General features: G+C 39.9%; 1 protein-coding gene across 1 annotated transcript in view; it reads right to left on the bottom strand.

Moving 5' to 3' along the window:
- DEPDC1B (DEP domain containing 1B) overlaps nt 1-17570 on the bottom strand; it is a 105196-nt gene that overhangs the window by 54129 nt on the left and 33497 nt on the right. Inside the window, exons 3-4 of the mRNA XM_018065797.1 lie at nt 8764-8899; nt 4697-4824 (exon numbers count right to left, since the gene is read on the bottom strand). Coding sequence (XP_017921286.1) covers nt 4697-4824; nt 8764-8899 — 264 coding nt within the window. The remainder of the gene's footprint in view (nt 1-4696; nt 4825-8763; nt 8900-17570) is intronic.

Genomic DNA, 17570 nt, shown 5'->3' with positions numbered 1-17570 from the left:
ACGAAAAGAATAAAATACTTAGGAATATATCTACCTAAAGAAACCAAAGACCTATATATAGAAAACTATAAAACACTGATGAAAGAAATCAAAGAGGACACTAACAGATGGAGAAATATACCATGTTCATGGATCGGAAGAATCAATATAGTGAAAATGAGTATACTACCCAAAGCAATTTACAAATTCAATGCAATCCCTGTCAAGCTACCAGCCACATTTTTCACAGAACTAGAACAAATAATTTCAAGATCTGTATGGAAATACAAAAAACCTCGAATAGCCAAAGCAATCTTGAGAAAGAAGAATGGAACTGGAGGAATCAACTTGCCTGACTTCAGGCTCTACTACAAAGCCACAGTCATCAAGACAGTATGGTACTGGCACAAAGACAGACATATAGATCAATGGAACAAAATAGAAAGCCCAGAGATAAATCCACACACATATGGACACCTTATCTTTGACAAAGGAGGCAAGAATATACAATGGAGTAAAGACAATCTCTTTAACAAGTGGTGCTGGGAAAACTGGTCAACCACTTGTAAAAGAATGAAACTAGATCACTTTCTAACACCGTACACAAAAATAAACTCAAAATGGATTAAAGATCTAAATGTAAGATCAGAAACTATAAAACTCCTAGAGGAGAACATAGGCAAAACACTCTCAGACATAAATCACAGCAGGATCCTCTATGATCCACCTCCCAGAATTCTGGAAATAAAAGCAAAAATAAACAAATGGGATCTAATTAAAATTAAAAGTTTCTGCACAACAAAGGAAAATATAAGCAAGGTGAAAAGACAGCCTTCTGAATGGGAGAAAATAATAGCAAATGAAGCAACTGACAAACAACTAATCTCAAAAATATACAAGCAACTTCTGCAGCTCAATTCCAGAAAAATAAATGACCCAATCAAAAAATGGGCCAAAGAACTAAATAGACATTTCTCCAAAGAAGACATACAGATGGCTAACAAACACATGAAAAGATGCTCAACATCACTCATTATTAGAGAAATGCAAATCAAAACCACAATGAGGTACCACTTCACACCAGTCAGAATGGCTGCGATCCAAAAATCTGCAAGCAATAAATGCTGGAGAGGGTGTGGAGAAAAGGGAACCCTCCTACACTGTTGGTGGGAATGCAAACTAGTACAGCCACTATGGAGAACAGTGTGGAGATTCCTTAAAAAATTGCAAATAGAACTACCTTATGACCCAGCAATCCCACTGCTGGGCATACACACTGAGGAAACCAGAATTGAAAGAGACACATGTACCCCAATGTTCATCGCAGCACTGTTTATAATAGCCAGGACATGGAAACAACCTAGATGTCCATCAGCAGATGAATGGATAAGAAAGCTGTGGTACATATACACAATGGAGTATTACTCAGCCGTTAAAAAGAATTCATTTGAATCAGTTCTGATGAGATGGATGAAACTGGAGCCAATTATACAGAGTGAAGTAAGCCAGAAAGAAAAACACCAATACAGTATACTAACACATATATATGGAATTTAGGAAGATGGCAATGACGACCCTGTATGCAAGACAGGAAAAAAGACACAGATGTGTATAACGGACTTTTGGACTCAGAGGGAGAGGGAGAGGGTGGGATGATTTGGGAGAATGGGAATTCTAACATGTATACTGTCATGTAAGAATTGAATCGCCAGTCCATGTCTGACGTAGGGTGCAGCTTGCTTGGGGCTGGTGCGTGGGGATGACCCAGAGAGATGTTGTGGGGAGGGAGGTGGGAGGGGGGTTCATGTTTGGGAACGCATGTAAGAATTAAAGATTTTAAAATTTAAAAAATTTAAAAAAAAAAAGATATTGTTATAAAAAAAAAAAAGTCTACAAATAATAAATGCTATGGAGGGTGTGGAGAAAAGGGAACTTTCCTCTACTGTAAATGGGAATGTAAATTGGCACAGTCACTATGGAAAAGGGTGTAAGTTCCTTAAAAAACTGAAAATAGTTACCATATCATCCAGCAATCCCACTCCTGGGCTTATATCCAAAATAGATGAAAACGAGTTCAAAAAGATATACGCACCCCAAGGTTCACTGCAGCAATATTTACAATAGCCAAGACACAGAAGTAACCTAAGTGTCCATTGACACATGAATGGATAAGGACGTGGTACATATACACAAGGGAATATTACTCAGCCATAAGGAAGAAAAAAAATACAGACATTTGCAGCAACATGGATAGACCTATAGACCATTACACTAACAGAAGTGAGACAGAGAAAAATAATTACCTGATATCACTTACATGTGGAATCTAAAAAAATAATATAAATCAACTTATTTACAAAACAGAAACAGACTCACAGACATAGAAACAAACTTATGGTTACCAAAGTATAAAGGTAACTTCCAGAAAGTTAGAGATACCAAGGGAACATTTCGTGCAAAGATGGGCTCAATAAAAGACAGAAGTGGCATGCACCTAACAGAAGCAGAAGATATTAAGAAGAGGTGGCAAGAACACACAGAACGGTACAAAAAAGATCATCACAACCGAGACAATCACAATGGTGTGATCACTCACACTCATCTAGAGCCAGACATCCTGGAATGTGAAGTCAAGTGGGCCTTAGGAAGCATCACTACAAACAAAGCTAGTGGAGGTGATGAATTCCAGTTGAGCTTTTCAGATAGTAAAAGATGATGCTGTGAAAGTGCTGCATTCAATATGTCAGTCAATTTGGAAAACTCAGCAGTCAATTTGGAAAACTCCAGTCCTGGCCACAGGACTGGAAAAGGTCAGTTTTTATTTCAATCCCAAAGAAAGGCAATGCCAAAGAATGCTCAAACTACCGCACAATTGCACAAATCTCTGGTGGTTCAGAGGTTAAAGCATCTGCCTATAATGCAGGAGACCTGGGTTCGATTCCTCAGTTGGGAAGAAATGGCAACCCACTCCAGTATTCTTGCTCAGAGAATCCCATGGACAGAGGAGCCTGGTGGGCTACAGTCCACTGGGTCACAAAGAGTCGGACACAACTGAGCAACTTCACTTTCACACGCAAGTAAAGTAATGCTCAAAATTCTCCAAGCCAGGCTTCAGCAATACATGAACCATGAACTCCCAGATGTACAAGCTGGTTTTAGGAAAGGCAGAGGAACCAGAGATCAAATTGCCAACATCCGCTGGATCATCGAAAACACAAGAGAGTTCCAGAAAAACATGTATTTCTGCTTTATTGACTATGCCAAAGCCTTTGACTGTGTGGATCACAATAAAGTGTGGAAAATTCTGAAAGAGATGGGAATACCAGACCCCCTGATCTGCCTCTTGAGAAACCTATATGCAGGTCAGGAAGCAACAGTTAGAACTGGACATGGAACAACAAGACTGGTTCCAAATAGGAGTACGTCAAGGCAGTATATTGTCACTCTGCTTATTTAACTTGTATGCAGAGTACATCATGAGAAATGCTGGACTGGAGGAAGCACAAGCTGGAATCAAGATTGCCAGGAGAAATATCAATAACCTCAGATATGCAGATGACACCATCCTTATGGCAGAAAGTGAAGAAGAACTAAAGAGCCTCTTGATGAAAGTGAAAGAGGAGAGTGAAAAAGTTGGCTTAAAGCTCCACATTCAGAAAACAAAGATCATCGCATCCGGTCCCATCACTTCATGGCAATTAGATGGGGAAACAGAGGAAATAGTGGCTGACTTTATTTTTTTGGGCTCCAAAATCACTGCAGATGGTGACTGCAGCCATGAAATTAAAAGATGCTTAGTCCTTGAAAGGAAAGTTATGACCAACCTAGACAGCATATTCAAAAGCAGAGACATCACTTTGTCAACAAAGGTCCATCTAGTCAAGGCTATGGTTTTTCCAGTAGTCATATATAGACTTGAATGTTGGACTATAAAGAAAGCTGAGCACTGAAGAACTGATGCTTTTGACCTGTGGTGTTGGAGAAGACTCTTGAGAGTCCCTTGGACTACAAGGAGATCCAACCAGTCCATCCTAAAGGAGTGTTCATTGGAAGGACTGATGCTGAAGCTGAAACTGGGTGTTCATTGGAAGGACTGATGTTGAAGCTGAAACTGCAATACTCTGGCCACCTGATGTGAAGAGCTGACTCATTGGAAAAGACCCCAATGCTGGGAAAGATTGAGGGCAGGAGGAGAAGTGGTCGACAGAGGATGAGATGGTTGGTTGGCTTCACCGACTCAATGGACATGGGTTTGGGCAGACTCTGGCAGTTGGTGATGGACAGGCAGGCCTGGGGTGCTGCAGTTCATGGGGTCGCAAAGAGTGAGACACAACTGAGCAACTGAACTGAACTGAACTGAACTGATAATGGAAAAGAACCTGAAGTTGTACACCTGAAACTAACACAATATTCTAAATCAACTACAGTTAAATTTTTAAAAATAAAAATATTTAACCAATAGATATTTTTGGTCGTGTGGGCAAAAGAAAAAAAGAAAAGAACTTTTAAAGTTCTATTTTTAATTAGTATATAAATAATAATAGAACATTTCCTGAATTCAGTTAAGGTCTGCTTGCTAGGCAGGATAGGTACAAATAACGCACTCAAAAGTTGAGATTTTTATACAGTTTCAGAAAATTAAGTATGCAGAGAGTAGCAGAGAAGCAAAACAGAAAAAAACAATATTAAAGTTCTCATTAATAACACATGCACATACTATGATAATGTCATCGACTTCCAGATCTCTTCTACATTGGCCTCTGTCAGCTGTCTGCGGTGGATAAGACGGCAAGTCGGCACCTCTCCAATAGCAATACTGTGACGCTTATACCACATCTCAGGATTCTAATTGGGGGTGAGGGTAGCGGGGAAAGACAGAAAGAGAGAACAAACATTTCAGTAGACAGTGGTATGATTTTATAAAAACGTCTTTGATTCGGTTCTTTTTAAACTTGATTTAAATAATCATTTTAAATATAAACTAACTTTCTTTGCATGGACTACAGAGTAATAAAGCATAACTCGTAAAGATCAGATCAGATCATAAATGAATAGTAAAGAATTGCCAAAGAACTATAGCAATAAGCATGACATTAGCTATTTTCTCCTGTGGGAGTGCCAACTAACCAGTGAAGTAGCAGTGATAAAATTTCATTATTTCAAAATTAACTTGAGGAATATCAATCCAAATTCACACACTATTCAAATTAAGTGCCTGCTTACAATAACATTAAAGTCTATTACTTTCTAGAACTCTTTAGGAAAAAAAAAAAAAGAAAAGATCAAGTCAATACAATGTTAGATAGCAGTCCTAAGATCTTAGACATCTGAAGAAGGCAGGAAAAACAAGAGCTCTATAAGGCCATCTGGATATGGCCAGGAAGAAAAACTAAAGTCCAAAGAGGTTAAGTAATTTAACCTCTCAAACTCACACTGCTTTAACACTTCAATATTCTTAGCATCTCCCTTCTCACCTTTAGGCTACTAGACAGAAGTCTTAAAACTCCCTTTTGGTAATCACAGAGAGGAACATTTGAACTTTTAAAGGCAAAACATGTAAGAAGTCATCTACAAAGTGCTTTTTTATAAAAGGTTGGAGAGCTGTTCTTTGATATGATTTGGGGTTTCCTTTTGAGAACTACTGAATTGCAAAAGAAACTTGAAGATCATGCAGATTTGTACTTTTTTTTAACTATCTAAATTAGGTGTTCTCTTTTGAAGGTAGGAGGGTCAGTTGTTGCATTTGCCTAGCCAATTCACTTCCAAAAGTTATCTTAAACAAACATTCAATTATTTATCTGTAAAGATACTGCTAATTAAATTGTTTACACATAGAACGAAAAAGTTGAAAACATGGTATAATACATATCTAACCGTTAAGGATTGGATAAATAAACTATAGTACTTTACAGACAAGAGGCAGATATTAAAAATGATACTGAATGCTTAATAACAAAAAAATGGACACATACACTGTTCTAAGTGAAGAATATAGGCAACCAAAACAGCACAGCATGATCTCATTACAGTGCTAAAAACATGCATAGCAGTGGGAGCTCAACATGTCTATGTGCCACCCCAGACAGATAGATGTCCTTGCTGGGCAGGACAGGTGTGCCCCCACAGCAGGGCATGGTACCCCACAGCCTGCACTAGGGGGTCATGTTCCCCCTACCCCCACAAAGCCTCATAACCAAGAGAATTTCATGTTGATGAAGCAGCAGGCCATGGGGAGTAAGGTCTACAGCCAGCCCCCCGACATGCGCTCCCCACAGGGCTCCCTCCTGGGCCTCCTGCCCCAGCAGAAGCTCATGATTTCCCACCACCTGCGGCAGCGCAGTGTGTCTTTGGACAACCAGATGGGCTACATCCCGGCGCCGGGTGGCATGGCCAACCTTCCCTTCCAGCAGGCCCCGTGAGGGGCTAGATCTGGGGCCATATTGCAAATATGACAACATTTTTAAAAAATGCATAGGAAAAAAATAAAAGAGTTAATATTAATTCTCTCTGGATGATATTATGAGTAATTTTTTTCTTTTGTCTCTATGAACAACTCTATTAATAACAGCAATAGCAATTAACAGTTTTCCAAAGCCTGTGTGTTAGGCACCCTTGTAAACACACTATAGATATGATGTCACTTGAGTCTTATAACCATCTTACCCCAGGGGGGTGTTATCATCCCGTTCTCACCAAAAAGAAAAACTTAGACACAGACACAGCAAATGAAACAGAAAAACAAGCTTGCATAGCTAATAAACAAAAAACCAAGATTCAAACCCAGCAGTCTGTCTCCAGAGCTCACTCTCTACCTGCTGCCTGTCAGTAAACACAAGAAACTGTTTTATTTGCTGCACTTCATCTTATTTTATATAATGGCTGGGCAAGAGAGGATAGGACAGAACAAAAACAAAACAACAAGAAAAGTGGAGGCAGGGATAGAAAGAGGGAAAGTAAGATTAAAAAAAGGAAGACGAACCCAAGTCCTTTAAGAAAGATGGACTGTTTCTCTGTTGACTACTAACATCATCAGTCTAACGACTGCATTGAGGCCCAACTGAGGAAACAGATCCTACTCTGCCCTTTCACAAGAAGCAGAGCCCAAGCATTAGAGGAGCTGGAACAAGTGAGGAGCTCAAACCTCCACCACTTAATTTAAGGTTAAGGCAAGAAAAGACAGGAACAAGGTTATCAGAAATACACAGATAATCAGGGACATGACAAGCTATGGGGGGGATAGGGGATGGATCAGAGTCACTGGCAGATGACTTCAGGATTGCTGAAAATGAGAAACTGAAAACAAATGAGAGAAGAGAGAAGACACTGTCTTCTTCGTTGGTGCATGAAAGTGACTAATGAGCAGCTGGTCTTCCTAGAGGTTCACAGAACCAGAAAGAACAGAAAAGCAAAGTTATCATATTGATGATATATATACACATTAGTTTAATATGGGGTTCTACCTGTTTTGTACAAACACCACTAGATGATCTTACAATGAAAAAACATCTGCTTAGTAACCACTCTACTGACTGGGGTCATGTTAGGTGTTTAAATACAAATGTTTTTTTAAAAAATTAACCTGATTTCATGGAGCTTATATTTTAATTTTCTCAAGCACAGAAACTATCAGCTAGAGCTTAATTAACTTCTCCTCATTAGTAATGAATTAAATGATCCTCAAATACCCTTTGTGCTCACTCTTTCAGAGTAGTCCCACTGTTTCCTAATCACCTATCACTGTATGAGCTCTTCTGGAGGAAAAACTGTATCACATTCAACTGCATCTGTAGAACCTGGCACAGTGCATGGCACACAGCAAACACTCAATAAGTGTTCGTTGAATGAATGAATTAATGACTTTCAAATATGACCTCTCATCTAACTTCCAGGCCCATTACCTCCATCTGCCTATTAGACATTTCCATATAATATCACCTACCTTTATCATCCAGCGTAATTAAAACTACATTCATCACTGTCCCTGACAAATCTGCATGTCCATAGGGAGTCCCCATTTCTGACACTGGTCTCACTCCTGAATTATTTCTGATAAAGGCTAAGCTGCTTAATTATTCTGTCCAAACTGAGATACAATATAATCACATTCAATCTCATTGCCTAAAAATGTTTACAACACACCTCTGCACATGTAGGAACTGGACATCTAGTCCTACAAGACTAAATTAACTTAAAACATGGTTGTTAGTACAATTCTTAAAAAAAAAATTGCCTACAGAAGTTTTTGTCTACATTTTACTTTTTAGCATTATCTCAATCTTAGTAGTTTTCTATTGGGGATATTTCAAGAGAAAAGTACTCCCCAAAAAACGCAGTTTCTTCTACAGTGTGCTTAGGTTTCTCCAAACTATACCTTTGTTCATATTATCAGAGCTCACCCCACAATTCTCCATGTCCCAACCTTCACACTTTCAACTGGTAATAATTATAACAAAGTTCAGGAAAAGGAGACAAAAAAGGAATTGAGGAAATTACAGAATAGAAAAGAAAAGGTAATTATAAGGGAGTTTTATGAGAAACCTGCTCAGTCTAAATGTATGAAAACGGCTACCACCTATTCGGTCAAAGTGTCAATGGGCAAGAGTGAAAAAATGCAAAAGCCAATCTTCTTGTGCTACTCGTCTCTCAGCTACTGACAGCTAAGATCTTGTTTAAAAGTGCTTTCACACCACTATTTCCAAGGGACCAACAAAAGAAACTGGACTAAGCCTAATGGTTCAGACTTTTTCTAGCTCTCCCGCTGCTAGTCCACATAATGGCACTTACCATCACAAGTGGCCTCACCGGAATGTTCTCTTGTGAAGTGCCTGGTGGGGGATCATCCCATTTTGGAAATTTAATAACATCCTTTTGATATGGGGGCCTCTTTGGATAAGGCTTCAGAGGTGAAGAAGGAGGAAATCTAAAAACCAAGAAGAAAATTTCTATTATTGCAGTCAGTGGGAAACACAGATATTTTAACAGTAATCCCCACTTCTTGTACCCTTGAGAATTTATATAATTCCAAACTTTGGATAATCATTCATACTTAAATCATTACACACATCTAATTATACCCAAAATATATGATTTTTTAAAAACGTTCATCCACTATGTCCATCAAATCACCTTTATGAAGAAAAAACAGGAGATGTGTCAAACATGTGACGCATTTTTAAATAAATAAACCTTGGTCGGTCACTTGATTTTCATGATTAAGGATGTTTTTAATGGAACCCTAACCCTAGAAAGAAAGTCATTTCTTTCACCCAGCTCAAAACCCTTACTGCCATCTAACTCCAGCTGAAATTTTTAGCTGGTAAGTATGCAAGTAAGTTTCCCTGGTAGCTTAGGTGGTAAAGAATCTGCCTGCAGTGTGGGAGACGTGGGTTCAGTCCCTGGGTTGGGAAGATCCCCGAGAGGAGGGCATGGCAATCCACTCCAGTATTCTTGCCTGGAGAATCCCCATGAACAGAGGAGCCTACAAGCTACAGTCCACAAGGTCACAAAGAGTTGGACATGAGTGAGCGACTAAGCACACGTGCAGGTTGAAATCACTGACAGATAAAACTTAAGCAACACCTGCTGAGGAGATGAACATTAGAACAAAAATTACTTGGCCTAACATTTATTTTCATAACTGTTTCTAATAAAGATTAACCCTCCTTTCCTTGAATATCTAACACCTCACACTGAGCTTGAAGCTACAGTCTCAAATTTCATCTCGGAGGAGACAGAAAACTTCCCAGTATCCTTGCGCTGTCCTTAGTCTCTCAGTCCAACCTTCTGAGACCCCTCAGACTGCAGCCTGCCAGGATCCTCTGTCCTTGGGGATTCTCCAGTCAAGAATATTGGAGTGGGTTGCCTTGCCCTCCTCCAGGTCCCAGTATCCTTATTCTGCCATTTATACCCCTTCTCTGCTTTTATCCACCCTAGGTATCATCACTCCATGGACAAATACATAGAAGTCTAAACACAATCTGACTCTCTTTAAACTGGTCTAGGGCATACCTGATAAACAACAGAGGCAATTAAATACATATTGTTCTCGGAGCATCTTTTTCTGTTAGCTTGCTACAGAAGGATACATTGTACTGCACTGAAAAAGTAACATAAGAACTCTAGTTCTTAAAGGCTGACATAGAAATCAATAGGTAAAGACTTCTATTTTTATTTTTTATTTATGTAAGCCAAACTAAAGGCTTAAAATCTTGTCCATGATATCCATAAACAAGCAATCCAAATAAAACATAAAGATACTATTCATAAGGCAACTGTAGAAATAAGGAAATTTTAAATGTCTACAGTTTGCAAGGAAAGTCTCTATCAAGGTAAACCAGAAGAATTATAAATAATAAGAGTACTATGGAGAAACATTTCAAAAACAGTCACAATAGACTTCAAAAAGGATGACTAACAGAGAGCAGTTGAGTTCTATCTTCTGAAAAGAACATCAAAAAACTGCACTTTATTTGAAAAGTCAGTTTTGAGTAAGGAAAAAAATGAGATCTGGAAATCATTAAATCAAATTAAAGATAAATAAACTGAAAGCTTAAATTTTTGGTAATCAAGTTACCAAGGCAGGTATTTTCCAAATGATTATAAATTATAAATTAAATGAATCTCTAAAACTGGTGAAAGTTATTCTGCTTTGTAAGTAAAGGCTAGCTTACCACAGTCCAATCCTATTTCTCAGAAGCCAACAATCACATCCAAAATATAGCAAGTGTGTGCACACACGTGCAAACACACACAAACTCTCACATTCATATACATATGCGTGCATGCATGCTAAGTCGCTTCAGTAGTGCCCCAACTCTTTGCAACCCAATGGGCTGTAGCCTGCCAGGCTCCTCTGTCCATGGGATTCTCCAGGCAAGAATACTGGAGTGCGTTGCCATGTCCTCCTCAAGGGGATCTTTTTAACCTAGGGATCAAAACCCTATCTCTTACGTCTCCTGCATTGGCAGGAGGGTTCTTGACCACTGGTGCCACCTGGGAAGCCCTGACATACATATAATAATTCCAGGGAATTCACAGACCACCCACCTCTCAGTCCTCTAAAAATTAAACATAATCCTTACTCCCATTCCATCACTCAAATCCACTGCTTACTTCTTTTCTCCATTCCCTCACTATAGTGTGAAAAGTATGAATTTGAGTTCCAGCCTTGGCTCTCTCACAAATTGTCTGTTTGTCCTTTGGAAAGTGAGTATCTCTAAATCATAGCTTTTTCGCTTTTAAATAAAGGAATTAAATTGGATTATCCATACATTTCCTCCTAGGTTCAAAATATGTTGCTTGTCTTTCCACACTCAGAAAAAAAAATGATATCTTCCCTGGACCAAGGCAACCTTTCTTATGTGGAGAACTGTGACCAAAGAGATACCAGGGAGCCACGTTCTTCCCCCTGCCCTGACAAGATGAGGTCTGGGTTACAACATCTGCAGCTATTAACATCAGTAGCTGATGCAGTTACCTTCATACCTGACTGGCAATCTGAAAAGAGACAAAGTGCAGAAGAGCTCCCTCTAGTGGACTACGTGTATTTTGTGTATTCAAAGTTTTTAATTTCTAACATTTTAATCTTGTCATCTGGGGCTTGAAAACCTGTTAGAGATGATCTAATCAAATGTCACATTTTTCACTTAGGGAAATTAAGGCCCAAAAGAGGAACACAACTTATTATAAGCCTCGAAGCTAACTGGCCAAGAGAGTAAACCTTGCACAAAAGATTTGCAAACGTTTTAATAAGAAAATTATAGTTTTATTAAAAGGTATCAAAGAATTAAACTGACAGAAATATCATATTAGTGAATAAGAGGATTCAATATCATAAAATCCCAATGCTCCTTATGAAGATATATAGTTATAATGAAATTCCAACCAAAATGTAAGGTTTTTCATGACATGATAAACTGATTCTAAAATTTATGTGGATACACAAATGGCCAAACATAACTAAGACATTCATTCTTAAAGATGAAAAGCAAAGTGAGGTGACTTACTCTACCAACTTTAAGCTAATTAAGATAATATGGTAGGACAATACTGGTGTATGGACCATGATTTCTCAACTTCAGCATTATTGACATTTGGGGCTGGATGATTCTTTGCTGCGGGAGGCAGTTCTGTACACTGTATGATGCTCAGCAGTAAGCCTGGCTTCTATTCACTAGATGCTAGTAGCACCTTCTCCCAAGTATGACAGTATTATCCCCTGCAGAATAACCCCCAGGTGAAAATCAAGAGTGCCAAAAGGCAATCTAAAACAAATACACACATGTTTATTTGCCACAGAACAGACATTACATATCAATGAAAGAGAACCAACTGTTCAATAAAAGAACTCTGATCCAATTGGTATCCATTTGGGAACAGTGAGGCTGCACCCCTGTGGCCAACATAAGCTCCAAAGATGTTCTGCAACATTACCTCCCACCTACATGCGCTTCTGCAGTGTGATCCTGCCACTTCCCTAACAAGAAGGAGAGTCGATTTGAGTTAGGGTGAGCCGTCTCTAATTACTTTGATAAAAAAGAAGACGGCAGAAGTGATAGCCACAGTTCTAGGCGCTAGCCTTTAAGTGGCCTGAAACTTTTCTTCCTGCCCCTTGGAACTCGCGCTCATCACTCACTCTTGCAAAACTCTCTTGGAAACCATTCATCATGTAAGAAATGCAACCACCCTGAGCCCAGCCCATTACCCTGTGAGATGCCTAAGCGACAGGGAAGCAGCCTGAGAAGGTAAGAGTCTGCATGAAAAGAAATTGAGGTCAAGGAGCACAGAAGTTCCAAGCTTGCGGATGGGCCTCAGCAGTACCAGCTGATGTCCAGCTAACCCCTTCCTAAAACCCACAAAATTACATAAAAATTACAATGATTGTTTTAAGCCACTAAGTTTGAGCATAGCTTTATTAAACAACAACAGATAACCAGAACAGAAATTGTGGCATCAGGGCCAGGCAGTGAGTGGAGGCCTAAAGGGTCTCAGAGACACATGTTAGTGAAGGCTGGAAAAAAAGGTTGTTACTGGAAGATGGAGAAAGGCCCGTGTTACACAGTTACATAAAGTTCAGTTACAACTGGCACTTTCAGTAACAAAGTAAATACAAAAGGTAGGCCTGGCTAAGGAGTCTTCCAGGATGAATAGTGAAAGTGCCAACTTATTTCTTTTAGCCTTGATAACAAGATTTAGACAGAGAAAGATAAACTAAAGGAACTTTTTAGCTTTTAAGCAGAATTTACAGGAACTATAAAGGAGTCATGACTTGATGATTCAAAAGTAAAGCTATTTCCACCCCTAATCGCTCCCAGCAAAAGGTTCTCAAAGTAAAAATGGCCTTACAACAAATATCAAATTCAAGCTGTTTCTAGTATAAATTATTGTCTCTGAGCAATCACAAGCGTGTGGCTATAAAACTTTTGCTATAACCTCAGAAAGATTTAGGGCAGTGCCTTATAAAGCAGCACTTTAGGAATCTTAAGAGAGTTGTACCCCAGCAGACTTAATAACAGAATAGAGCCTATCTCAAAGAGATTTATGAATGTGACTTTTGTCTAATGGATTGAAGCACAATAAGATTCACAGAAATAGTACTAACAGAATCACCATTGGTTTCAATAGGCAGGTAGCTAGGTATGAGCAGAGAAACGGGGACAGAGGACAGCTGGCAGGAAATCATACACGTTAGAAACAGCAGGTGCCCATGGGCAGCCAGAGAAAAGCAGGAACCTCCAAACTGACAGGAAACCACATATTTTGGGTCATTAAGTGTCCTGGAAGCAGACAAAGAAATGTGTGGAAAGATGGGAATCTCCTGAGTCCAAACATAACCTGTTGCTCATTATGTCCCGTCACAATAAAAGCAGACTCACAGATAAGAAGTTCCCATTGTGCAGCAATGCGATGACACCCCCGATCTAAGCTGAAGTGAAAAGTCAGTGTTAGTCGCTCAGCTGTGTCCGACTCTTTGCGACTCTGGACTACAGGCCACCAGGCTCTTCTGCCCATGGACTTCTCCAAGCAAGAACACTGGAGTGGGTTGCCATTTCCTTCTCTAGGGGATATTCCCAACCCAGGGATCAACCCTAGGTCTCCTGCATTGCAGGCAGATTCTACACTTCTAAGCCACCAGGTAAACTAAATAAGGACAAAAATCACTCCTCCCCTTGGGAAGATGGAGCTGGGATGAAAATCAAGGAATACAACCCCCAAAATCCCTCCTTCCCCAGTAAATATTCCACCCCTTCATTTGTATGCCCCTCATAAACAACTTGCCGAAGAAACCTAGGGCAGCAGCTCCATGCCTGTCTGCTTGCTCTCCCTCTGAGAGCAGGTCCTTGCATAAATAAACTCACTTTACTTGCTTAACCTCCCTGTTTTATCTCCAAATTCTTTTAAGACAAAGAAAGAACCTTAAATTCACCAGCAGCACATTCATTTGGACTAAACAATAAAAAAAAAAAATCTCAAGCTTTTATAAGCAGGAAGCAACTTAGAAAGCTATTCCACTGCAATCATGGACCAAAATGACTCAGAATTTAGAGCTAAGAGTACAAGGGTAAGCCAGGAACCACACAGAATCCAGGAGGCAGAACTGTGACCTAATCAAGGAATAGCAGACAAGTTTCAAATACATAAGTGCTACCTATGGGTTCAGTTCCGTTCAGTCGCTCAGTCATGTCCAGCTCTTTGCGATCCCATGGACTGCAGCACACCAGGCTTCCCTGTCCATCACCAACTCCCGGAGCTTACTCAAACTCATGTCCATTGAGTCGGTGATGCCATCCAACCATCTCATCCTCTGTCATCCCCTTCTCCTGCCTTCAATCTTTCCCAGCATCAGGGTCTTTTCTAATGAGTTAACTCTTCGCATCAGGTGGCTAAAGTATTGGAGTTTCAGCTTCAGCATCAGTCCTTCCAATGAACACCCAGGGCTGATCTCCTTTAGGATGGACTGGTTGGATCTCCTTGCAGTCCAAGGGACTCTCAAGAGTCTTCTCCAACACCACAGTTTAAAAGCATCAATTCTTCGGCACTCAGCTTTCTTTATAGTACAACTCTCACATCCATACATGACTAATGGAAAAACCATAGCCTTGACTAGACGGACCTTTGTTGACTTACGGGTTACTAATTGCTAAATGTGATGCCATAAAAAAATAAATTGTGAATTTTGACGAAGGGGGTGAATGTAGTTTCAAAATAAATGTTGTTGTGGTCAGACTGCATTTTTCAAAGATGACCACAATAATATCTCCCATTCTTTATGCTTCTTCCACAGTGTGGCTTTGACACTCTCCACCAACAGGAGGAGGTTATTTTTCTCTACCCCTTTGAATGTGAGTGAGCCCCATGATTCTTTTAACAAATAGAACAGACAGAAGTGATGCCGCGAACTCCAGGCATAGATCTTAGCTGCTTGGCAGTTTCCTCTTCTTGCCTATTTTAAAGACTAGCTCTTGGGATGCTCATTCTTGGAATACACCTCTCAGAAGTCAACAACCACAAAAGAACAGCAACTACCCAAAGCCCATCATGCTGCAAGAAGCATAACCCATACAGAGATGCCCCAGAGGATAAAAGCTCATGTAGAAAGAGAAAGGAGCCAAGATGCACGAAGGCACCACATCTGTGAGCAGAGAAAGGAGCCATCTTGGAAGTGAATTTTCTAGCCCAACTAATGCCTTGTGGATAAGGGGCATACCGCCAGCTGAGCTCTTTCTAAATTCTTGACACAAAAATCATGAGCTAAATAAAATGGTTGCTTTCAGCCACTAAAGTTTGGGATAAACTTTTTCAACAATAGAAAACCAGAATAACCCCAAATTTACACTATGAATAAGAATCATGGGCAAAACCATAAAATTCAGGGCACTGGGGCTTCCCTGGTAGTCCAGTGGTTAAGAATTCACCTTCCAGTGCAGGGGACGTGGGTTCAATCCCTGGTTGGGGAACTAAGAATACTGAGCCTGCACACTCTGAAGCCCTCACATCACAACTGGAGAAGCCTGCAGGCCACAGCAAAGACCTAGCACAGCCAAAAGAGAAAACCCTTAGCACACAATATAAGACAACATCTCTCGGACCTTGGGCAATAAAGGAATTCTTTTTAAGCAAGATTTAAAAACCACAGGGTATAAAGAAAAAGCCTGATACCTTCATTCACATCACAATTAAAAATTTTTCTGTTCATCAAGACACCATAAGGTGAAAAAATAAAAACAGGGAGATTTTGTAATCTATATAACTGACAAAGGTTTCATATCCAGAATACATTTTTTTTAACTGCTAAGGATTTATGAGAAAAAACAAAATCCTATTGGGAAGACAAAAGACATGAAGCAGGCATTTCCAGGTAGGGAATCAGGAACGATAAACAAACATGGAGTGGGGGATAAATTAGAAGTGTGGGGGATAAATTAGAAGTGTGGGGGATAAATTAGGTTATGGGGGATAAACTAGGAGTATGGGGTTAACAGATACATACTATCATATATAAAATAGATAACAAGATTTACTGTATACCACAAGGAACTACATTCAATATCTTGAAATAATAACGGAAAAGAATTAACATATATATATATATATATATATATATGCTGCTGCTAAGTCGCTTCAGTCGTGTCCAACTCTGTGCGACCCCAGAGACGGCAGCCACCAGGCTTCCCCGTCCCTGGAATTCTCCAGGTAAGAACACTGGAGTGGGTTGCCATTTCCTTCTCCAATGCATGAAAGTGAAAAGTGAAAGCGAAGTCGCTCAGTTGTGTCCGACCCTTAGCGACCCCATGGACTGCGGCCTACCAGGCTCCTCCGTCCATGGATTTTCCAGGCAAGAGCACTGGAGTGGGGTGCCATTGCCTTCTCCGAACATATATTTATATATATGAAACCAAATCACTTTGTTGTTGTATACCTGATACTAATACAAGATCATAAATCAACTATAATTCAATAAAAAATGACACTGAGAATCCCATGGACAGAGGAGCCTGGCGGGCTATGGTCCATAGGGTAGCAAAGAGTTAGACACGACTGAAGAGACTGAGTGCAAGCACAAGCACAATCTCATTAGTAATTAAGGAAATTCAAAATAACATCACAATAAAGTATCATTTCACTCTTAACAGATCTGCAAAAGCTAAAGTCAGTCAATAACAAATTACTTCCTGCTATGAAATAAAGGGCTTCCCTGATAGCTGAGTTGGTAAAGAATCCGCCTGCAATGCAGGAGACCCCAGTTCAATTCCTGGGTCAGGAAGATCTGCTGGAGAAGTGGATAGGCTACCCACTCCAGTATTCTTGGGCTTCCCTTGTGGCTCAGCTGGTAAAGAATCCACCTGCAACGAATGAGACTGGGGTTTGATCTCTGGGTTGGGAAGATCCCCTGGAGAAGAGAAAGGGAAAGAGAAGTGGATAGGCTACCCACTCCAATATTCTGGCCTAGAGAATTTCATGGACTGTATCATGGGGTCACAAGAAGTTGGACATGACTGAGCGACTTTCACTTTCACTGAAATAAAGATAAGCATATTCACTATGGAAAACGATTAGCATGACCTAGTAAAGCTGAACTGGCACACATGAAC

This window comes from Capra hircus, chromosome 20 (genome assembly GCF_001704415.2).
Source record: "Capra hircus breed San Clemente chromosome 20, ASM170441v1, whole genome shotgun sequence".
Classification (NCBI taxonomy): Eukaryota; Metazoa; Chordata; class Mammalia; order Artiodactyla; family Bovidae; genus Capra; species Capra hircus.
Note: the sequence above shows the minus strand (reverse complement) of the source record. Positions and strands in the feature narration are given on the sequence as shown.